The 24,710-nt window shown below is 40.3% G+C and overlaps 1 protein-coding gene across 2 annotated transcripts in view; it reads right to left on the bottom strand.

Moving 5' to 3' along the window:
• Positions 1-22,329: 22,329 nt before the first annotated feature.
• Positions 22,330-24,710, bottom strand: part of wnt7bb (wingless-type MMTV integration site family, member 7Bb) — a 28,067-nt gene continuing 25,686 nt past the window's right edge. For both annotated transcript variants that reach the window (XM_026175307.2, XM_026175306.2), the window contains exon 4: positions 22,330-23,941. In XM_026175307.2, the coding sequence (XP_026031092.1) occupies positions 23,462-23,941 (480 nt within the window). In that variant the 3' untranslated portion in view covers positions 22,330-23,461. The remainder of the gene's footprint in view (positions 23,942-24,710) is intronic.

Consider the following 24,710-nt stretch of genomic DNA (forward strand, 5'->3'; position numbering starts at 1 on the left):
CATTTCTCCTCGGTTGACACTGCAAAACTGTTTTACAGTTGGTTGGCCATCACATTTTCCTTCCCATGTCACCCCTGTCTGTGACACACCAAGGCTCAAGAAAAAAAGGTCAAGTCTTACGCATTTTCACCACGCGTGTATCAGGAAAAATCGTTATCCTGTGGCTGTGGAGGTCTAAAAACAGAGGGCAATGAGTCTCCCCCCGCTATATTGGGTTGTGTGCTGAGGATTACTGTGCTAAGAGTAAAAGAGAGCAAGAGAGAGAGAGAGCAAAGGAAAGCTGTGTGAATGATAACCTAGCCACACTGCTCCATGGAACCCTGCCCTATTAATAGTTTCCACCATGGGCAAGTGAGGAGGAGACTGCACGTAAAAGAAGGGAAATGAGGAGAGAGAGAAAAGAGTGGAAGCAGTAGAAGATGCTTCCTGTGTGGCTAGATGGGTGCTGGCCACACCACAGAGAAGGAACCTGCCTTGGGCACTGTGGAAGAACTGATGAAAGCTGCACTTTTCTCCTTTTGCAAATAAAAACAGATTTATTGTCTTGTCAACATACTGCAACTAGCAGGCTTTATTACTTAATGTCATTATGATAATACTTTTCAGTGAGCATGCCGAAAAAAGCAGTATTTTTGCGCAGGGAAGAAAGTTCCTTTTGACTAACACTTTTCTTTCAAGCATTATATTTGGACTGGCGACTTGAACTAATGATTGTTTTTTCTTCATTCTCAATTGGATCACACTACTTCGGACTGGTTTGGTCTGGCCTAGTCTGAGTAAACCTGATTGGTTTCCAGGTTCTGTATCTCACCACATGTCAATATAGGCCCAGTCTTTTAACATGGCCCTGAGGACTTCCAATCCCTCCTCAAAGTGCACTTTATGTGTGGAAATAAATCCACAAATATTCTGTTAGACGCTCAAATGTGTTAACAGATTACAAATAGATGACAGACTATTTTGTGGAGTCTCAGTATTGTGCTCTGCCAGCTGTCTTGAGCTGTCTTGACGAGATGATGAGATTTTGTTCTTTGTATTTGGTCTTTCATCTATTTCCTTTCTTTGTTGAGATGTAGGCTTCATTTAATGTATAGGACTGATCGAAAATGGCATAATTAGGTAGATTTATGGCACATTCAGTTTTCTGCTTATCATAACTGTGACACACTGTGCATGAATTACAGTGAGCTACACGGATAAATGAATCTTGGAACCAAGTACTCCTGTCCTCAGGTGGTGAAATATGACTTTAGTGCCCATGAACAAGATAAAAACAAACTGCAAGGCCTGCAACGCCCAAGTCACCACAGGCCTTGGCACTGTCAGGCTTCAGTGGTATAACAGCAGCATGCAGTAAAAGGCAGCTTCGCATTGCAGATTATACATGTTGGTGGAGCCCCGCTGATAGGACGGGTTAAGGGAGCAGTCCACTCTGTCCCTTGGGGAGATCCTTAGTCCAGGCAACAGTCAAGTATAGCAGTGTTTTCCTCTATAGGGTAGAGGAGCATAACATGTTAAATGCTTCAAAGTATATTTAGGGCGAGTCCGGTAAAGAGCCTCCCATGCTTGACTTAGCAAACCGCACACGTCTTTAACATATTTACCATAACTGGACAGAACAGATCTAATTCCAAAAAAATCTAGAGAAAATAAATATGATTACATTTTCTCTAAACTGCACTGCAGAAACTTCAAATTGTTTCGGTATAAGTAGAGTTAATACTGTCATTCAACTGTTAGAACAATGCAATATGTGAATTCATTGCTTAATAGAAATCTGACTATTTTGCACATGTGACTGTCACTCTAGCTGAGGAATGTATTCTCAGTTAATTTTGTCAGCTTTATTTTTTAATTGCATTGGTGTGCAAAACATATATTTCTTTGCTTTTTATGTTTCATGTTGCATTATGTTTTTTTTTATGAGTTGGTTATCGAACATAGTACTTTTTAGGGTACTGAATTACATCAGAACCACCAAGTACTAACTCACAGTAAATCAGAGTACATATGCATAAGAGTGAGAAAATCTGATGTCACTCCTGTGATGTGTTGAAGAACAACACACACGTGGAAAGCCAAAAGCAGTGTCAGGTGTGGTTACACTTGACTCAACCCATATGGAAAAGAAATAGAAAAAACTTATAAAAAACTTGCATAAGATGTGGCCTACTTCCAGTGTTGGGGAGTAACGGAATACATGTACCGCCGTTACGTATTTAAAATACAAAATATGAGTAACTGTATTCCGTTACAGTTACCGTTTAAAAAGGTGGTATTCAGAATACAGTTACTTTGTTGAAATAAATGGATTACACTGCGGTACTTTCCTGTTTCATTTTGTCGAGGGTCAGGACTGTTTGGGTTTTGTTTGACAGCTACGTTCTGTTGTTCCAGGCAGCAGCGTTACGGTTGCCATGGTTACAGGGCGACGCTCTCTCTCTCTCTCTCTCTCTCTGCGACTGTGTGTTTCCTGGGTGAGAGAGCGCCTTTTCGTTGTTGTTGTTGTTGTTGTGCTAAGCTAACAGGCAGAATGCTACAAGCATAGCTCTAAAGAATGTAGCCTCATGGGCAGTGTAGTTCGTGTTGCAGGGAGAATGGACTGCCATACACGTTATGGGTCTGTGAGCGCGAGGAGGGAGAAAAAGGGGAGTGGAAAGGTACGAGTTGTCATCGAGGAAAAACGGGAGCTGGAAACATGTAAATATAATAATAACCACTGCAGCCAAGAAGAGTGCCTGACGAGCCCAGTTGTAAGTAAGCTATTAAGACTCGACTGTACACCGTGTTCGTGTTTTCCTCCGAAAACAATAAGTTCCGTTGGAGCAGCCTTTCAACGCCTCTCTGTCTCTCACAAGAAAAGTTGACCCACACAACAAAGTAAAGCTATTTTTCGGCTACGAGCCGACAGCGACCCCGCCGTATTAGTCAGAGGTCCCTTTACTACAGTTCGGAGTCGCGGACCTTCAGTAATAGTAATAAATCATACAGCAATAGTACATTCACGTTGTTGTAAAAAGCATGATAATATATTAAGTAATCCAAAGTATTCAGAATACGTTACTGTCATTGAGTAACATAACGGAATACGTTACAGAATACATTTTGGGGCATGTATTCTGTATTCTGTAATGGAATACATTTTAAAAGTAACCTTCCCAACACTGCCTACTTCATATACTGAATCATATAAGGCTTATACGATTTACTCATGAAAGTGGCCACTTTCTCATTACTTTCATTATATTGTTTTAGTAAGTATCCAAAACATACAAGTTTAATTTATATAATTTTTCAAGGGATCTTATTTCTGTTTTCACTCTTGTATGCTTTTCATACAAGTTTCACACAAGACAGATACAAACTTTATAAGATTTATATATATCTTTTCCATATGGGAATCATTGCTCTCTCTGACATTTGTGGTGCAAAATGCAAAGCTGGTCATGCTGACACATAATCTGATTCTAATCAAACACAAAGGGTATCTAAAACTGGTGAAGTCAAATTTGCCAAAGGATCTGCAGCCCTTATTATGTCTGTTGCACGTGTGTGAATTTATGGATGATGTTGATGAAAAAGCTGTCAGAGAAACAAGGCATTCTTTTCACTGTGTTGGTTGATTTTTATAATTTTTAAACTGTCTGCACTAACTAAACTTTCTTATCACTGTACTATTTAGGATTTTTTTTTTTTTAAACAAAACTCAAAAACATTCACATTGACACACATCCATGAACCTCCTCTGCGGTCTTTGTATCTTCTTCCTACCTGGCAGCTCCAAATTAAACATCCTTTGTCCAATATACCCACTCCTCTACACATGTCCATTCATCTCAGCCTTGAGACAAAGTTCTCTCTTGAACTTTGTCCCCAAATCACTGAATCTTAACTGTCCCCATGCTTTACTCATTTCTGATCCTGTCCTTTCTGGTCACTTAACATCTCACAACATCTTCAGCTCTGCCACCTCCAGCTCATCCTCCTGTCTTTTTGTTAGTGCCACCTTCTTCTGGCAGGCGTATCTAAAGTTCCTACCTTCACCTCCACACTCTGGCCTTTTCTTCTCTTGTGCTGCCTCCTAACATGCCTTTTCCCTTGTCTTTAGCCATCAGTAAGAGTTCCTCTGGCATCCTGTTGGCCATCAGCACTGGGGGTGCTTTTTGTTATCCCAACCAATCCAATGTGGAAATCTCAGTTTTTTTAGGATCCAGATGCTGAATTTGACTAAGATTTTATGCCAGATGTTCTTCTTGACACAACCCTCCCCATTTATCCACTTGGGACGGGCACTAGTCGTACACTGACTCGTGGAATCCTGTGGCTAGGTTGTGGAAATGAATTCACATCTTTAGTTAATTCTTGACCATATTCTATTTCTGACACCACCATTTGCTTAAGGATGCATCAAGAGTTTAGAGCAGGACAGTAAAACATCCCAATTTGATGTTGCCCCACAACATGATGCGGTGGGATTTATGTGGCTTATGAACTAAAACTACTATGATGCACCTGGTTTAGAGCACTGAACCGAAAGTTACAGTTTCTGTGCATTGTACTTTAAAAAAAGTTAGTTATGATAAATAAGGGAGGCTGTGATACATAATAAATATCAGTGTCAGTCACTTTTAGTTTCACACAGCATATTTTCAACTGGATAGCAGTTCCATTTCTTAGGAAAGACAAGTCACATTATTTTTAAATTAGTCTCACATCATTTGTCAGTGAGCAAATCATTTGAACACAATAATATAATGACAGAGATTTGTTGGATGGAGTAGCCACATGGAAAGGGGTCATAAAGACCTTGCAGTGACCTCTGTTACTGGTCTCCATGTGCGTCCCAAACCTTCATATGTGGAAAACGTGCAACAATTTGTGATTCTGAATAACAAGTCTTTGAACTGCTGGTTGCTCTGATGCACATGCTGAAAACAAGTAGAGCTTCCAAAAAAGAGATGAGCAGTTGAGAAGTTGCGGGAAGTCTTCGTTTTTTCTGTGCGTTTTTCTAGAGCATCTGTCTTCCTGCTCTGACTCAAAGAGACAAGCTGGAGGCAGCGTTTTGCTGCCCTCCAAGGCCTTGTATGTGGGGAGTAAATCATCCGCACATTGCGTGAGACCATGCTGTTGTTCACTGGTGTCTGTGACAGGGCTCATCAACACAGCATTAATTAGGGATAAATACAAAGCATAAACAATAAACATCTGACCACAGAAGCCACAACTACCTCCCATACCATTTCAAAGCTTTGCCAAAAAAAGTAAATATAATAATCTTTTCAAGATTAGTTTCCTCCCACATAGCCAGCTAAGTGAACCCAGCTAAGTGAAATATATTATTCAGCTGATATTAGTTAAAATATGTCATTCCACAGGATCTAGGAAGCCGGACTAGATTGTGTTTTACGTGGCAGTTTTGCTGGATCTCACTATCTTGGCATATGTTGCGTCTAAAATAACCTTTTCTTGTGTGTTGTGAATCTGGACTATGTTGTTGTTTCCTGAAATCAACAGTGATTGTGTGATACTTGTATTCATCCTAATGGCCAAAAGCAGGGATCTCCCATGGTTTCAGAAATAAGATGTACGATATAGGAGTCTATGGGAAAACAACCCTGTGATCCACAGAGTGTATAGTTAGAGTTAAATAGATGATAAAGCAGGGTGTGCTGTAGGACATTATGGCGGGTTTAACAAAAGCATGACGTTGCTACTGAATGAACGTGCAGTGTTGTCTGTTAATTTAACCTTTACATGAACACCAAGATGGCAAAGGCCACAACAGTCAGCCAGGACTTCACTGGCAGCCATTCTGCAACTGCATATTAAATCAATGCACACTGCTCTAAATAAAACCATTTTGCCATGTCTGTGACTGGATGTAGATGGGTGGCCATTTCATTGGACAAGAAGTCCGTTTTATTGCTGGAAATTAAATAACATTTTCCTTCTAAAATGAGGGGTGAAAAATGACAGACTCTAGCATTACTTGCAGTGTAAAAATTGTTTATGGTGAAAATGCTGTCAACACCTGAAGGCTTCATACGAAACATCTACAGCCTTCACGGGACATTTCTGTGTTATTGACCAATTTAAAATACTGGTAAGAAAAGTAATCCAAAAAAATTGAAATGTTACTATTGGAATTAGTTTGGTTAGAGCTTGAAATTGTTACATTTCTTCTCACATTTTAGCCTACAATCTGTAACCTTTTATAATTCAAAAGAAACCTTCCCAAAGTTCTTTATGGAGAACTGTGTTTAAATAGTTCTGCCTCTGTGTGTGTGTGTGTGTGTGTGTGCGTGTGCGTGTGCGTGTGTGTGTGTGTGTGTGTGTGTGGTTGAATGGGAGTAAGTGAGTGCATGCAGAAGGGGGGATGGTTGAGGGGACAGCTGTAACGGAATCACTTCATAAGTGAAATACCACTCCCCGTACAATAGCCAGCCACAAACCAGAGCTGTGGTGCAAATGTTTTTCCAACATGGCATGGATTTATCCCTGCATACTGGGATTAAAAAATGCATTTTTCACTTACTTCAAATGAGCTACCAGAGAAGGTTATGACTGGTACACTCTGGCTTTGGGATCTCAGATACGTTTCATTCAAACAGTTTTGTACGATGTTTTTGTCCGTCTTTAAACAGTCCTGTGCTTCCAGTTGTATTGTTCAGATTTCTGGAGCTTCAGCTGATGATCACATATGTCTTCCCTGCTGTTTCACCTTTTCATTTTGGAGACACGTTTACTGAGACGGGCTTTAGAGTGCCCACGTCAATGAAGACAGTCTATTGAAGGCCAAATAAAGGGTGCTAAAATGCATTCGTTCTACATAGTTTCACATGCTGAGCGCTACTTTGCATCCATCGGCCTGGAGGGTTAAGATTCAATAGACCCTCACCCTGAATTTGTAGAATGGTCTTATTGAGGAGACCAAGGGGATGAACTACATTCCAGAGGCCTGTTGGGAGAAAACAAGATGGCCGTGTGTGACATGCGGCTTTGTTGGCGGGCAAGGGATGTCTCTCATGGCCATCAGGGTGTCAGAAAGAGTTACCTCTAATCGCTCCTGATAGGCAGAGAGGGCCCGGCCACAGCCACAGGGCCTCGTGATTCAAATCACAATCACTTACAAAAACGCACCATGACCACACATTGACAGATTAACATTCCGCATGTTTAACTCATATCTCAGGAGCTGTGAAAAAGCAGTGACAAACTCCCTCCCAGATTCCAGATCGCATTGTTCCAGCTTTTTTCCCTTGCACTCTCCATGATGTGAACCTGAGGGAACAGGAGCGTTGGAATTTCCAAGATGGAATTCCTCTGAATGTCCATTTGACCTGACTCAACACTTAGTGTCAGCATGGGGAACACAATCATTAACAACTGGACCATGGTGATTGCTGACTTGAATAGCTGTTGTGACCCAGGACTAATGACTGCAATGGGCACTTAAGGCAGGGAAATGCTACGACCATGACTCCACATTTGGTATTTTTTTCCAACTGTCATAGACTACTTAACGTATACGTTATCCCCGTGGTAGTGATTGTGTTTTTGAGTGCTTGAAGAGAAGGCAACTGATCTTCTTTAGGTTTGTGAAGATGTTTTGCCTAAAATGCTGGTTTAGCTCTAAAACAACTTATCAAGAGTCCAAGGTGATCAAGTCTAGCTTTAGATGAGAAGCCCTGGACCCTTACCCTGAATTTGTAGAATGGTTTTATTGTTTCCCTCAGTTGTTTTAGAACTGGGAGTCCCAGTTAAACTAGATTACCTAGGACTCTGGACCTTGATTACGTGGGCAGAGAGTTTTTAAGTAATTAAGTTAAATTTATTACCTGGGACTCTTCATCAGTTGTTTTAGAAGTCAAAAAACCTCTTCAATGAGAGGTGAAATATTTCCCCAAACCTAAAGTCCAGTTGTTTTCTTTTCAAGCTCTAAAGACCTTCAGTAACCTGGTAGACTCTAAGTCTTCATAGTCACAGTCAAAGTTGTATGAATTGTGCTTGTTACTGAGATCTATAGTTTGTTGTTGTCTGGTTTAATTGTGACACAAGTGCATCTAGAGACAAATAATATCTTCAGGGGTTGGTTGGTATTGTAAGAGGTCGAACCACCATATTCCTTCTGTTTCAGTGTACCTTGACACAGGCAGTATCAGGCATTGACTATAGTCTATTTCCTAATTTGATGTTTTCAAAAGGGTGGCAAAAAGTGCTGTCTAAATTAAAATATAAGAAAAAACTCAGATAGATGTTCAGCTGGGTTGAGATCTGGGGACTTTAAGGGCCATAGCACAATTCACATCACTTTTGCATATATAAAACTACTTCATGACTCCTTGTGCCCCGTGGATAGTAGGATTGTCCTTCCAGAAGAGACCATTCCAGTCAAAATAGATTTTATTCTTCATAGGATAAACGTAATCAATGAACAACTTTGTCATGATTTATTATAAACCTTCCCTGGTAATGGCCAAAAACAAACAACCAGAACTTACCTGTACAATTCTCTGTAATGTGTAACTAACAAAGAGATAATATCCAAAAGTTCTGGGAAACAACTTTCCCTTTTGCTAGAAAGTCAAAGAATCGTGTTTGGCAGACGTTTTTGTAGGATGGCCACAAGATGGACAGGTTACACTGGCACAACTTTGATTTTGGCATTACATATTTTAATGGTTAAAATATGAATGGTCTTTTAAACAATGTCATTTATTGTCACATTGTTAGCTTTGTGGTGGCACGGTCAGATCATATCATCTATTGATGTTTTGAATCTATCTATCTATTGTCCATCCATTCTCTTCCGATTCTCTTTATCTGGGTCGCAGTGGAGCAAACTGAACTGAACTGATATCTTTAAATTGAAAATCAGTATAACCTATTGAATTTAAAAACTAACTAATTATCACTAACTAGTGATAATCTGTCAAATGATAGATTAATGCTTCTTTGAATGTTTATTTTATTTTTACCTTTTTTGCCTGTGGAAAGGGGTCTGTAAAACATCTATTAAAACAGGTTTATACAGCAACTAATTATATATCAACCACTAAAAGCATTCCTTAGGAATGTCCAAATATAAAATATATGGCAACTGGAAAATCTTCAAATGAATAGTCCAGCTAAGACATTAGTAATATTTATTCAGTCCAAAAGCACTTCGTTAGCTAATAAGTGTTTTTCTTTGTAATGACGGATTCAACTTGTGATATATTTTTATTATAAATTTAAACAGATCAAAGTTGCACTGATATCAAATCACACCAAAGTGTCACTGTTACACAGTACACAATGATACACAAGTGTCAGTATGGTTTAAATGCAAGCAGGTAAACACTCAAATCTGCAATTACCTAACACAAGTGATCATAAACCAGCATCTGGTGCAGTATAGCGCACGTGCCTGCCAACACTGTGAGGCCTCCCCTTGCCACTCTGACCGCACATGGCTCTCCTAGCTCCTTTGGCACAGAACCATAGTAGTATGCCGTATCACTTTTCCACGTGATATATCTACCACTGTCCTCCTGTGCAATCCACAAGGTCTTTATGTGGGTTGGGAGTGATGGAGGGTTAGTTCTAAACTCTTTCCACGAGATTCGCGGTGGTGCACCTGTTTATCGAAAGCTAGGGAAAATGTCAGAGCTGCTGTGGCAGATGATTCCTAGTCTTTTTGAGTCAGAGCAAAGTGTCAGTGAGCATCTCAGACATCTCATTGCTTCGCCAAAATTGTAGAGTGGAGTTTTGCTCTCCACACGAAAACATGCCACGTTGGTTTCATTTGATATCTGATCACAGATTATGTTCCCCAGTCATAATTAGGAAATATTTCTTTCGGACATTTTGTGCCAGCAACATTATATTATGGTTAAAGGAAACCATTCATGCAATGTTGAAACGGCAGAGCTGAAAAAATATGTCACATTTGAAAAATGTATTCAAGTGTTCAGTCTTATTGGAGGCCTTTTTTTTTTTCTCTGAGCAGCCAAATGAGTTTAACCAACACTTGTCAACAGCCAAACCATCAAATAACTGACATGCAACATATTTTAAACCAAAGAGTGAGCAAGCTACCGCAACAGCCCTGACAAAACCAAGCTCTTCAGGCAGGGGGCTGTAAATGAATCCAAATAAGACCCAGCGCCACCCTGTAACAACTTTTCAGTGCAGGGGAGGAGGAACCTGTGAAAGAGGCAACCATAGGCCAGAAAGGAGTCTCTCACGGTCACTGCTTATAAATGTACCAACCCTTTAGACCGGCCTGCTTCTGCCCTACTCTTACTCACTCTCTCTTTTTCTGCTCTCATCCAGTATTATCACTTTTTTATCATCTATAATATGTCTTGCTTGATGTTACACAGATATTTTTATTACCTTGTGTTACTTTATGGTAAATGGCCTGTATTTATATAGCACTTTACTAGTCCCTAAGGACCCCAAAGCGCTTTACATATCCAGTCATCCACCCATTCACACACACATTCACACACTGGTGATGGCAAGCTGCATTGTAGCCACAGCCACCCTGGGGCGCACTGACAGATGTGTGACTGCCGGACACTGGCGCCACTGGACCCTCTGACCAACACCAGTAGGCAACGGGTGAAGTGTCTTGCCCAAGGACCCAACGACCGAGACTGTCCAAGCCGGGGCTCGAACCGGCAACCTTCCGATTACAAGGCAAACTCCCAACTCTTGAGCCACGATCGCCCATTATGCTCATATTCTGTGTTTGCATTATGCATAAATATGTGCATGTAAAACAGCTCAAGTGACAGTTCTGATTTAAATAATTCTAGATCTTTGCTCATAATTTCAGTAATAACACTCTACTTAATGATAAATGTCTTTAATGTCTTTAAATGCAGCAACACCTTGAACAGATATTAGACTTTAATCAACAATAAACAGTTAAAATACCTTATGTCACTGTTTGCTGTACAAGTTCACTGCAAGTTCAGTATAATCTGTAATCAGTAACTCTGTTGGCACTATAATTGAGTTAGAAAAGAAGGCCACCGCTCTCATGTCTTCATTAATATGTAGTCACCAACACTAACTCATATGTTTGTGTACTGTTTTATGGATTTTGCCTTTGTTTTAATATGGTCTACTCCCATCTTATCTTAAGAGTAGTTGAGTTGGCAGCAAGACGTCAATCTGATTGTGTTGTCGCTAAAGCTTGCCACTAACCTTTTTTGACATATTCAAGTGGGTAGTCATGAAAATGCTGGACATGGAATAAGTCACAACCTTAAATATCAGTGAATAATTATTAACAACACTCACAGAGAAAATAATTAACTGATTATTGACAACTCACGTTGCAGAACAATATATATACCTGTAAGATTAGGAAGGATGAATTGATTTTAGAAAGTGGTAGAAATAAGACCAAAACATGTTTTAAAAACTTTAATAGGACCTTAGCTCTATATCTAATTTACCTAAGCTAGGACACTTTCGTTCAGTACTACTGTGAAGAACTCTTAGCAAACCTAAACCTAAAAGTCTACAACAAGCAACACATAGTCCGATAGAGCAGTCGGCGACACACTGGAAATCCCAAATGCCCGGGAGAGCCAGCAAGTGCTACATACGACTGAATTTTCATTAGCTAGCTGGTTGATGTTGGAGTACAGATTTTTCCCTGGGGGAGGGTGGCTGTCAGGAGGTTAACAACCAGTCTGTGTGACTGGAACTTTAGATGGAAATCTGTTCCCATGACAGGGCTTTCCTTTTGAGACATTGATATGAATGTAGTTATTTCATATAACTCAAGGTATTCAGAAATGTAAATGTCAGCTTTTCTTCCACTTTGCCTTTCATGTCCCAAGAGAGGATGCATGGTGCTGGCACAAAAATAACTCCAACTGCAATACATTAATTTCTAAGAGCCATGAGAGTGGGCTGCACAGTCTCACTAGCCAGGAAAAAATTGTGCCTCATATGCCATAGAATCAGACCCAAAAAATACCCATACCCTGCTCCCATCCTTCAACGAATACACACAGACACACATGCATTTATTGTGTTTATGATATACTTGTTTTACTGTATTGCCATTTTGTTAAAAATATTTCCATGATATGTAAAATCATAGCTGCGAAGAGAAAATACCCCCCCCCCCCCCCCCCACCACCACCACCACCACCACCACATATTTAGATAACTAAAGTTGTAAACTTTAACCATCTTTGGGTTAAGCTTGTGTTAAGCCTGAGTCCTCTGCCACTATGTCAGCACTTTTTAATAAAAAATTAATTGATCTGAGGTCACATAACATGTGGAAAGATTTCAATGCAACATGGAAAGCATGGAATGAGGCACAGTGGTTCTTTCGTTGCATTTGGCTGATCCCTTAGTATTTCATAAACCTGCATTCATCGGCTTCATTTTCATGACTTTGATAAGTAATTCTTTCATGCCATGTCTTGGCATTGTGGTTGTCCAATTCTGCCATCATGGGGCCTGTAAAGTCCCCGTGACAGTGTGTTTAAGTTTACAGATAGTTTGCTACATCCAGCCTCTAATCTGCAAGATTTACTGCATACCTTATTCACCCCCTGTAATTATCAAACTTCCTAATAACTCACCTCATACATGTAGAACAGCTTCTAACCCCACATATCAGGACACAACAGGACCTACTGAGATGTCAGTTTCAAACTGAAAACATGAGGACGTTGCCATAGTGACAGTCACCACTTAAGCCAACTCTGGTTTAAGATGTGTTCACTACTCTTTTGCCAAATCTGAAGATCTTACGGAGGGAACTTCGAGTAGTATATTTAAGGAAAGAGAAAAGAAGGGATATGACTCAAGAACAGGATTACTGTGGGTCACAAATCACTGTTTGTTTAGCTGTGAAGTTACTCAGGCTGTGCATAAAAGATTAATAGAAAAAAAAAATTCAAAAGATAAACACACATGTAAAGGAAGCCCAGACATCTTCTGTCAGAATTAGCCAATCCTGACGTGACCACTGGAAGGTCGGGTCATCCACTCGGCTGTGATTCACCAATGCTATCATGGACCCCGACAACCACAGTACGTCAACCAGTAGTCTGAGGGAAGGCTTTGGGGTCAACTTTCTGCTAATGGCTCAGCGCAGCAGCACAAGTGTCTGGTCAGACCTGCTAGTCAGGCACCACACCCTGCCAACAACCACCATCTGACAGCTGCCGTTGGCTCGACAACCTGTGCGCTTGGGAAAAGTCCACTGAAGGCCAAGCAGACATTATGGACATGAGAGGACAGGAGCACGTTTGGTGTCTGTGCACCCCATCACTTCAGCTGCATGTAAAGCAGGTCATATTCTTTAATGGTCCGAGTGATGAGAGGTGTAACTGCAGGTTGCAGGCCAGAGAACTGGCAGGGATTTAAAATGGATTTTACTGCTGCTCCAAGACCTAATAGCACTTCCCAATGAGGTCTAATGCGTTTATGTATTTGCGGATCACATTTTACTGCAATTCAGCTCAATAAAACAGAAAAATATCAGGGTAGAAGTTTTCTTTGGAAGGATGATATGCAGGTCTAAATGCAGAAACCATGACACTTAAAATTAGAACCATATTAATTTTTCCTCTGCCTTCTGTCCAAGTCTGCTAATTGATAGAACATATCCGAAATCTGGTAAGGTGATCCTAAGATGAACATACTGAGCAACTATTCTTTCAAACCGCAGTTTCAGTCTGTATGTGGTCAGAGACTAATTAAAATCATCAAGGAGGGAATTCAAAGTCCAATAAATATTTTCCTAATCTTTCGCAGCTTTCAACAAAATGTGTGGGATTATTATGTACAGACATAAATTTGATTTGTTGTGTTTACAGAACTCAAAGCAGAATATCTGAAATGATAATTCAATGAGCCATCTCATTTCTTTATCCTCTAATTAGATTTATAACGCATATGGCACTTCACAGCCATATTAAAGTGTCACAGAAGATGGATTACAAAACAAGTATCATACATAGACTCGCATGGAAATAAATATTGTTCAGATTTTCTGTAAATAACGACCATATAATCACCAAGTTCTGGCTTTAAGCAAAATCTGTACTCGGTTTCTAAGAGGCCTCGTTAAATTCAATTACTTTGTGGTATCACAAAAAGAAGTTTAACAAACACACTGTTGTTTTGATGGCTGTGTGGTTCTGCTCAACAAGTTGACACCTGCTACACAAAAACCGACTTATGGAACACATTTAAAGTGTATTCTCCAATACACCGAGCAGCATTCAAACAAACAGAGATATCCGCAGCAGTAGTAAAGCCTTTTAAAATATAAAGAAACTCCTAAAGGTTCATTCCAAATAACAGAAGTTAGTTTGAATATTAGAATAGAGCATTGCCAGGCTAAATAAACGTTTTATTAATCTTCTGTTAATCTTCTCATTCAAGCTGGTTTCCAAGAAAATCAAAATTGCTGTCGACTGGTTTACCAGTGTGGTTGACTCAGTAAAAAACTGCCGATTTTTCTTATGAACTCTCTTTCAGACTTTCTCCCTGGTAACTTTGGTGGAGCGTTATAGAAGCACGGGGATTTAGAAGAAGACTGTCAGTGCCAGAGCCTTGCCTTAAACAAAGACATGTGTTACCAAAGGGATGTCAGCCTGCCCACTACCCAGCACGGTGTAACTCAATCTCCCCACATTCTCATCCACTGAGGGTAGGGGGATGGCTTCTTAGGAAGAAAGGGTTAAGTATGTTGATCAAAGACTCAATGATGGACCAGAGGACTTGTCTAGATCATCACTCTGACCTCTGCACATCCATCAGCCATTAGGAGGCCACGGCTGAGGCAAGGCCCAGTTGGTGTGGATGCAGCGATGGGGGTGGTGGCGAGGAGATGACGGTCTTTGGGACCTGGGGTGCTTATGGGTCTGTGTGGTAAAGGGGAGTCAGTGGTGAGGGTGAGGTGGGGATGAGGGGGTGGGGGTTGAGACCCACAGAGACAAGAAAAAGAGGGGAAAACTGGGAGGAGGGTTGCTGGATTAAAGCCCCAACCAGCCTTTAACTTCTCCCAAACCACATGAAGTTGGTGTCCAATGCCCTACATATTCAAAGGCATGTACACTAGCCCACTTCCAGCCCTTGACACAGATGGAGATAGAAATATACAAGTGCTGGGCAACCAGTTTCTCTAATGTTACTTTCTCTGTGGTGCACTTTGCTGACAGACTGAGTTAGCCATCGACTCTGAGCAGGAGATGGACAAGTTCACTGGCGTTAAGCAAACTTTCTCTACATGCTGCTCCTCGTTGTCTGCCAGAAATGCTTAAACCTCTGCTTAAACCTCCGCTACTCGCTGGGTTTAACACAGCTGAGAAAGCCATTAAATGTCATAATGTCACGAGATAATTTGTTTGAACAACAGGGCCCAGTGTTTCATGCAGCACGCTTAGCTACAGGTTGAGCTGGAGCCGTTTGTGTGTTGTTCCGGTGACCTTCCATCCCCATGGAAAAGCAATGGATTCAGCAGAATTTTCCATGTATGTGACCCACATCATGGAACCTCCTCACCACCACCACTGCTCTTTCCACAGGCTAGACGGGGAAGGATGATACACTGGCACTGAATTCCACTGGCCCTGGCTGTCTAGTGGGGTTGGCTACTCCCGAATTATCCTCTGAAACTGACTCAAAAGTGTTGCTGTTTAGTGGAGGAAAGAGCTAAAACCTTGTTGCAGATGCAGCAATGTGACAGTTTACAGTAGGCACAAGGTGCACAAATAACTGTGGATTTTTTGGGTGTAGTTGCTGAGAATACTCGATGAGAATACTCGATGCTGTATAAGTTAACAAAGAACTAAAAAAATAATAATAATAAAATAAAATTACAAATCACAGCTGTGGAGTGTCAAGTTCTGTGGTTTCAGCTGCATAGTGCATTGATGTTGTTTTATCAGAACAGATCATGAAGTCCAGCACTTGAAGCCTTTCTGGTTTTCTATGGTTTGGACTGAGCTAGTTTGCTGTAATTTCAGTCAGTTCGGTTTATTATTTGCATGCTGGGATATGCCAAATTCCATTTTATAAAAAATAATGGTTTATAAAAAAAAAAAATGAATTGCTAAATAATGAGTCAGCTTTTGTCCTAGGAAATAACATGTGCTTAAGGCCTGGAAAATGAATTACCAAGTTACAGTTTTTGTTGTGAAATTCATTATTCGCTTCCTTCAGGACGCTTGTCTCTCTGCTTTGCTTGACAGATGCCGGGGGGGGGGGGGTTGAAGTGCTAAGATAATCTCCCTAAAGTGGCCTGTAGTTTTTCCCCCAGGTGGAGTCTGCTTATAGAACCCCAACCTCACTTCACGAAAAACAAAACATGAGGAGAAAAATAACCTCAAGGAGAAGTCGTGGGCTAGCCAACCACTGGACACTGAGCAGCACAAAAGCGCGTGTGGGCCGTCCTCGAACTCCCTTCACCAAATGTGTCCACATAGAAACCCACTTCCCATAGAGATGTGTCGGTCTTCTCACACACACACACACACACACACACACACACACACACACACACACATGCATGCAGACAGAAACACAAAGTACCCGACAAATAAATCCGCCGAATGAGCTTCGCACACGCATGAACACATACAGCAGCGCCTGGGGTTAGACCCATCCCATCATCTCAGACTGCTGATGCTGTCCTTAATGTAGCTGTGAGGCCCGAGGGCGTCACCACATAAGTATTAACCTTGCACATATTTTACAAGCACTGCTTAGTGCCCCAGTCCAATATAAACAGGTGTGCATGCCAAATTGGGCGTCATTACTCCCCAGGCTGTCTTGTCTGCTTATTAAGATATAGCTCATTTTGATACCTGTGACTCTAAAGGTACTTGAAGTTCTTTAACTGGACATTTTTAATGTTCCTTTTGGTTTGTTTTTATATATAGGTAAAAAAGTCTGTGGGACTTGGCCATATTCTTCTTTTTCCTTCAGTCGTCATGCACAAAGTTCTCCATTGTCTTTGCAGAAAGGACGAGAGACAGTTCGGCAAAAAAGCCCAAAGACACATCAGAAGCCGAGACCAACGATGGTCCGTTTTATTTTCTTTTTTTTAACAATATAGATAAAGATGGATGAAGGCAGTCAGGTAGTGTTCAGAGTCCTCAGTCTGGGGTCTTGATGATCCCCACTTTGCCTTGCGGTTTATGATGTCACACAGGGTTTTGCCTTTGAATGGCCATGTGTTCCTCACCACTAATATCAAACAGATGATGAGAAACCTCCAAATGATGGTCTTTCACAAAGACAAGCAGTCAAAACAAAGTTATAGGAACACAGAAAAACACCACTCCAACTGATCACATGACAAAGAAAGACTATGTGTTCTTAATTACAGCAGGCTGTGCTGTGGGCGGCCTTATGCTGTATTGTCTGCTCCTCTGCTTTGTTGAAAATTTAATTTGAAACCTGCATCATCATGGCACTGGCTGCATTTCTGTTCTGTTCGCACGGGCTGCTAAGAGATGCCCTTTGCACAGTAGCACTTTTATGATTTCATCCAGAATCCAGACTATATCCCAGAATAACAAACAAAAAGGTTCAAAGGAATGCCCCAAAATAATCTGTCATCCACGGGGCTGTTAAACATCCCCTGCCTCTACTTAGGAGAAGTCTGTAATTGAAGTGCGGTGTCTGGAAGACAACAATCCTTCTCACTTGGTGTCTGGCTAATCTCAAGAATCAGCTCAGTAGATCTTTCACTCCTTGATCTTAGATTTCATCCCTTCATTTGGGTCATTTTCTTTCTTTCTTTTTTTTTGCCACCCCTTTTTGTCTCTTCACATATCATCACGTGTCGTATCTGTAAAGGGCCAAGCTGTTAACCTGAATGTCCATTACGAAAGTTACAAGTTAGCGAAGGAGGCAGGATACTGGAGAGATTTCAAAGAAATTTCAGAACACCCTTCTAACATCACAATAACAGAAACAAAGGCTGGATTTAACTTTACTATCCTATCAAATTTAAATTAAAAGCTGGTTTGTACACCTTTGGCTTAGATCCATTAAATTACTTAGACACCCTAAAATCTCTTTGCAGCACCGGATTTGAGAATTGGACTGTGTTGAGTCATTTTATTGGTTCAAAGGACAAGAAAGTAAATGACCCCATAGGACTATGATTTTTTCTGTCTTCCCTCTTCTCTTCAGCTTTCATGAATGGAAGCCGGCAGTCTTGTTACTCCTTCACCTAAATTAAAAGCTTCCCATGGCTCACAAAGCTCTCATGTCCCTGACACATTTCGCCATACAGTGAACTCTGAACAGTATGATAATGTGTTAAATTTACATAAGGTAAATGCTTGGCCTTAACACAGGCAAGGTTCATCCATTCCAGCAGTTATGTTACCTCATAACTAATTTTCCATGAATTGGAAAAGTGGGCACACTGCTCCCAGAAGTGAGATGGACCAGAAGCATTAGCTTGCAGAATATATCCCAATGAACTAATGATCCTGACACCCAAACAATAGCAGATTTAGAAGAAGGCACACACAGCAGACTCTGTTTTTCTATCTCATATTTTTAATGACAAAATGTTTGTCGGAAACAAATGGATTTATTTTTCTCAATCCAGGGAATAATATGGGGAGCTTATATGGTTCCGGTCCCCTGGGCTTCAGACAACTAACAAAACACATCTTACTTCTGCTCTGCTGCCCGTCCACAATGCTTTTCACATACAGGAGGATGAGCGCGAGCCTCCGTTTAATTGACAAAGTAGCATGGGTCTCATACATATATCCATTACATAGCAATAGACGAAAGCCGACAAAAGTCTGGAAAGGTCATTTGTTAAATATGTAAAGTTATGAATGATTTGAACATTTAATAATAATAAATATAAATTAAACATTGGATTTAATCGTTTATACAATACACAGAATATCTTCTTTTTTTACTAGCTTTGCTCTAGTTTGTCGCCAACTTGCACCGGCAGCTGCTCCTTCTTATACAGTGTACCCACTATTTCTCCAATGCATTCTCAGTCAGGCCCTCTCTTAAATACCCACCCTTTTCACTTGCTGTTTCCGGCTTCACATGCACCTCCTTTCATCAAGCCATCCCATCCATCTCAAAAACACCCTCACAAAAGAACTACACTCTTGTTTGTGTGTCCAAAAACAAAGAGGCACACTGAGTAACTTCCTATTCACATCAGGTGATTTGCATGAGGGATCTCTCCCCATTTAGTGACTCCAAAACGCTTTTGCCAACACAGAGTGGACGAGGAGGCTTGAGGGTGGAGACAGCTATCCTTTCACTCTGCATGCTAAAATCCTCAGTTCGACTCTTCTTATCAGCCACATCGGATTTTGAGAGTAATATCATCCACACTTGGAAACATAATAGAAAACAGGGAAAGTAAAAGCCCTAATAATTCCATTTAATAATGTTGAGCTTTAACTGTGTGTAGAATTAAAATATTAGTGGTACAGATTTTACTATTTTTCCCCTCTTCTTTCTGTGTTGTGATCACTGACACAGACAAGAAGCTCCTTTCCATACTGGAGCGAGATAATTGACTTCTGTTCCATGCGTGCCACAATCAAGACAGCAGACCACAGCATATTACGAACATGTGCTGTGTACAAAATAATGTCAAAGTCAGCAGAGTGCTTGATTTATTTATTTTTGATTTTTAATGATTTATGCTTCCTAATGCACTTGCCAGTTACTATATTAAGCGTGGTTGGAATGTTTGAATAACAGACTTTGGCATAAAGTTTGGCTTCAAACCTGGACACACATACACGCACACACACACACGCACACACACACAATCAACAAATTTAATGTGTGTGTTTTCCTTCGAAGGGAGAAAATTTATGAAAATAATAGCTTTGGATGTTTGTTGGAACAACCGATACGGGCAACTGAACACCAGGCAGGAACACTCTTGTACCAACAGGCAGTGAGCAATAAAGTGAAGAATGTGTGTTTAGGGTTCAGCTTTCTTTTATATTTCAGAATGCAATTCATCATTGAATCAAAGACGCATCAGATTTTTATGTGTGGAAATGTGTTTGCATCTGAGTCTATTTCTTTTAATGGCTCTAACTGGAGTTATTTTAGGCACTATTTCAGGAACAATGAAAACATGGCAGTGTAAAAATACACGCTAGAAACTTTTTGTTATAATAAGCTATTTAATTGAGTAAATGTGCACAGTTATGGATGTAATTGCTTTGTTTAATCCATCTGAGTTGCGCCTTTGCTGAAATGAAAAAGAAAAGCTAATACTACATTTTAAATGACTAGGCTACATGGTTTTATGTGTAATCATAAATGTGCAAAAGTCATTCTACATCTCAAATATATTAATTAACATGTAAATGAAGATAAACTGGCCTAGACGCTCTTTCACTGTCACATGATTTTAACGTGGTGTTGTAGATTAAATGTACCAAACAAACAAAAAGCAAAAAATGGTTAAAAGAATCTGCTAGGATAGATCGACTTTTTACCTTTCTCATACTGCATGTATTAAAGGAATAATTTGACATTTTAATGTATGTATACTTTATTGATCCCCATGGGGAAATTCCTCTCTGCATTTAACCCATTCACTCAGTGAAGCAGTGGGCAGCCATTGGGTGCACTGTGTAGGGATGGTACCTTGCTCAGGGGTACCTCAGGGTAGTCGTCCAGTGGATTCCAACCCTTGACCTTCCGATCATGGGGCCACCACTCTACCTAGTGTGTGAATGCGAGAGTGAATGAATAGTGGTATTGTAAAGCGTTTTGGGTGTCTTGAAAAGCGCTATATAAATCCAATCTATTATTATTATTATTATTATTACTGAGCTATCCCTGACAATAACCCCGATTCATTTACTTCACAACAGTTAAATTGTTAGAGAAGACTGGCAGATTCTACTCTCATTATCTATGCGTCAAGTCTGGAGCTAGAGCCGGGAGGTGTAAAAGCTTAGCTTAGCATAAAGATTGAGAGCAGGTCTAAACAGCAACCTTGACATCCTCTAAATTTAAACATGTCATCATCTCTAAAAGCGATCAATTAAAGAAATGCTACTACTTCTGCCAAAACTGAATACAGGTTGTGAAACCAAATATTTATGGTCTTAAAGGGGTTTGGATGTGCTAACACCTTCAGGCGCAATGTAGATTCTCTTTGTACTTTATAGCAACACCTTTCTATTGGTTTCATTTGTGACATTTTACTTAAAAAGTTGGGTATGAGAATGCTGAAACATCTCAAATTTGTCTCAAGTTGAATTTATCTGGAAAGAAAAACAAATACTGCCCCATCTTTCTGCTGTAAACATCTGTCATTGAAAAAAATAATAATAATTGAACTTCAACAAACTTCAGCAAGCAGCTTTCTGTGTACTCTGTGAAACAACATATTATAAGATATACGCTATATGGGCAAACCTCCACATTATAGCTACAGGAGCTGCTCAGCCATGGAAAGCAATGCCATTAAGCTCCCGGTACACTGAGCTTTGGAGCTCTGCAATTATTGAGTCCACAGAGAGTTTTTTGCTTTTATGCAAAGTACGCGTCCACATTCAGCAATTACGTTGTCTGACACTTTGTGGGTGAGTTACTGTGGTTCTTTGAAAAACAAACAAACAAACAGTTTCATCATGAACTGTCGAAGAAGGAAGAAATTTCACTAACTGACTTTTGCAGTGGTGGCATCCCATTACAGTAATAGACTTGAATTCATTGAGCTTCACTGAGATGACCCATTCTTTCACAAATGCTTTTAAAGGCAGGCTGAATAACTAGAAATAAGTCTAGGTGCTTGACTTTATACACATGTAGCAGTGGGACTGAAAAGACCTGAATTAAAGATGAAGAAATGTGTCCCAATACTTTTATCCATATAGTATACTTTGGGTGCCCTTACCAATAAAGTACTTTTTTTTTTTTTTACAATTGCTTATTTCTATTTTCTGCCACCATGTTATCATCTCTCAGCCATTACCATAGTGAGCACAATGTGATCATGAATCCTCAAGTAAGATCCAAGTTGTAATAAAGTGGAAATATCCTTTATTATTGTTACAGAGGAGAGCTTATTTAGCCAGAAGTAAAATGCCCCTATAGCCAAAATGGGAATAAGCAAAAGAAAATCAACAGTTCCAAGTTAGTCTTTGGTTGAATTTGAAAAAATTATCAATAAAAAAAAGAATTAAGATGAACTGCAGGTTAAACTTCAGTTGATATTTTAGCATTGAACCATCAAACTGAGTAAAATGGGAGCCATTTAGTTCTCATAGATTAAAATAGAAAATATAGGTGCAGCACTTAACACATCCACATCCAGCACAGTTTTAATGTTCATGTTTAATGAATTTAGGAAGGATCTCTGCAGTGTTTTCATGCTACTGTCTTTGAAATTGCACAACCATTGAAATAGTTGTTACTGCTCAGGGAGCGAAAAAGGACTGCAAACAAGCTAAACTACAACATAGTAGAGCCCAGGTGTCTGAAACATGTGAAACATGCTGTAAAGATCTCTTCTGTTGTCAACACACCAGTAGCTATGACTTTTTTTTCTTTTCTTCTTCCTTTTTTTTAAAGAAAAGATTAGGTTTTGTAGGGGTTTGGGGGGGGGGGGGGGGGGGGGGGTCATGTTCTAATAGACACACATTTTTTCCAGTCAGTTTCTAAAAAGTATTTTTCTTTACACTTAGTACAAAAAAAAAAAGACATGTCTACCCGTTAGTGTTTTGTTTTAAGATACTATAACATAAATAGACAATTTATTTTCAGTGTTCAGAACAGACAGTTCCAGTGTGACTGGAAAACTAACATACTCCACCATATTCCAGTTGGCAGCAGAGGGTTTTAACAGAGTTCTCCACTCAGATATTGGCGCAGCGTGATGCACCACACTTACAAAATGTTCTTCATTTCTACAGACCTCCACCATTAGCCCCAGCCAAGCTAGGGGTATCATTCATGTCAAGATTCACTTATGCCCCCACCCGTTAGTGAAAAAATGACAAAACCCACAAAGAGTTTCTCATCAAAGACTTAACAATGGCTGTCACTTCGATCAACTCCCAGGTTACTGTGAGTTCCTCTCCATGCAAGTCTGGTTATATTGCAATCGAACCATCACAAATCCCAGAGTGCAAAGCACAGTTCCCACCGAGGGTCTCATTCTTTACACGTAGTCCCAACTTCACTGCGGATACATCAGTACATAAGCACAACCTCAATGTGACAGTAAAGTTTTGGGGGTATTACCTACTGATAATTAGAATTTACTTTCGGAAAAGCAATTAGATAGATTCTGCTGTGCAAAACGATGCCTCGAAGAGCTGATAGTGTAAATTCCATTTCTTCGCTTCAAAATCTCGAAGACACACCTTCCTGCTCGTTCTCCCGCTTCTTCCTCATTTAGCTAGTCCTTTGCGCGTCAACTTTTTCTGGCACTGAGCTCTTCATGTCCTTATTTGCAGGTAAACACCTCCGTCCTCTCACTGCATGTGTTGCATTTGACGAAGCAGCACCACTGGAACTTACAATTGCACTGCCACACCTTTGTGTACTGGTGTGTATTGTATCCCCGACCGCAGCACATAAGGTCGCAGCCGTCCGTATGTGGTGAGGTGCGGTTGCACAGGCGTCCCTGGGTTCCCACGCTCCCTGTGGCTGCGTCCTCCTCGCAGTAGTTGGGCGACCTCTCAATGTATACGAGGTCTGTCTCCATGGGCTTACGGTAGCCCTGAGTCTGCTTTACCTTGAGGTGGGTGGGCTGGCGCAGTCGGCTGGCCCGGACTACCTCCACATGCACAGCTTTATTGTACTTGTCCTTGAGTACGTAGCCAATCTCGCGGAATTTCGGAAGAGTAGTCCAACATGTTTTAGTGGTACAGGATCCCGAGACGCCGTGGCACTTGCACTCTAGCTTCATCCTTTCTTCTAAAACCTGGGGAGTGGTAGAGACAACAGGTCAGCTGTAGAGCTCTAGCAGTTATAGGACTTTCAGGTAATAGAACCCCTAGATGAAGATTTCAATTTTCCTTCTCTCTATGGATTTCCAGTGTGCTGGGAAAAAGGTAGAAATGTTTAAAGCGTCTAATTATTATTATTATTATTATTATTATTATTATTATTATTATTGTTGTTGTTATTATTGTTTCTATTTCTATTTCACATGAGTGCAAAGCTCAAGACATCTGCATAGTTTGACTAGAGTGGAAGTCCATAAGAAAATCATTGATATCCAATCGACCAATATATAGATCTTTGAACACCTTTTGTTTTGATGTGGATACTTTATTTTAGTCATTAGTTATTATAAGTCTCTTGCTCTCATTTATATTGTGCATGTCATCGCATCTCCCTTCCCTCACCCTCAACCAGTCATGGCAGATGGCTGCCCCTCTGTGTTTCTTCCTGTTAAAAGGGAGTTTTTTCTTCCCACTGTTGCCGAGTGTTTGCTCACAGGGGCTCATCTGATTGTTGGTGTTTTCTCTCCTTTCCTTACAATATAAAGCGTTTTTCTAGCTTTTACAAGAAATATCCTATAGTAGTAATTTTGCCTGTGGTTTTCATAAAACATATCACTGATTCAGAAACAAAAATATCTCATATGTTTTTGATCGCCATTGAAAATTTGAATCCATTGTGCAATTAAATGTGTTACACATGCAGTGTACAAACAGGCAAACTCAATTAATCGTTTACAGCTGGAC

This window comes from Astatotilapia calliptera, chromosome 7, assembly GCF_964374335.1.
Source record: "Astatotilapia calliptera chromosome 7, fAstCal68.1, whole genome shotgun sequence".
NCBI classification, from domain to species: domain Eukaryota; kingdom Metazoa; phylum Chordata; class Actinopteri; order Cichliformes; family Cichlidae; genus Astatotilapia; species Astatotilapia calliptera.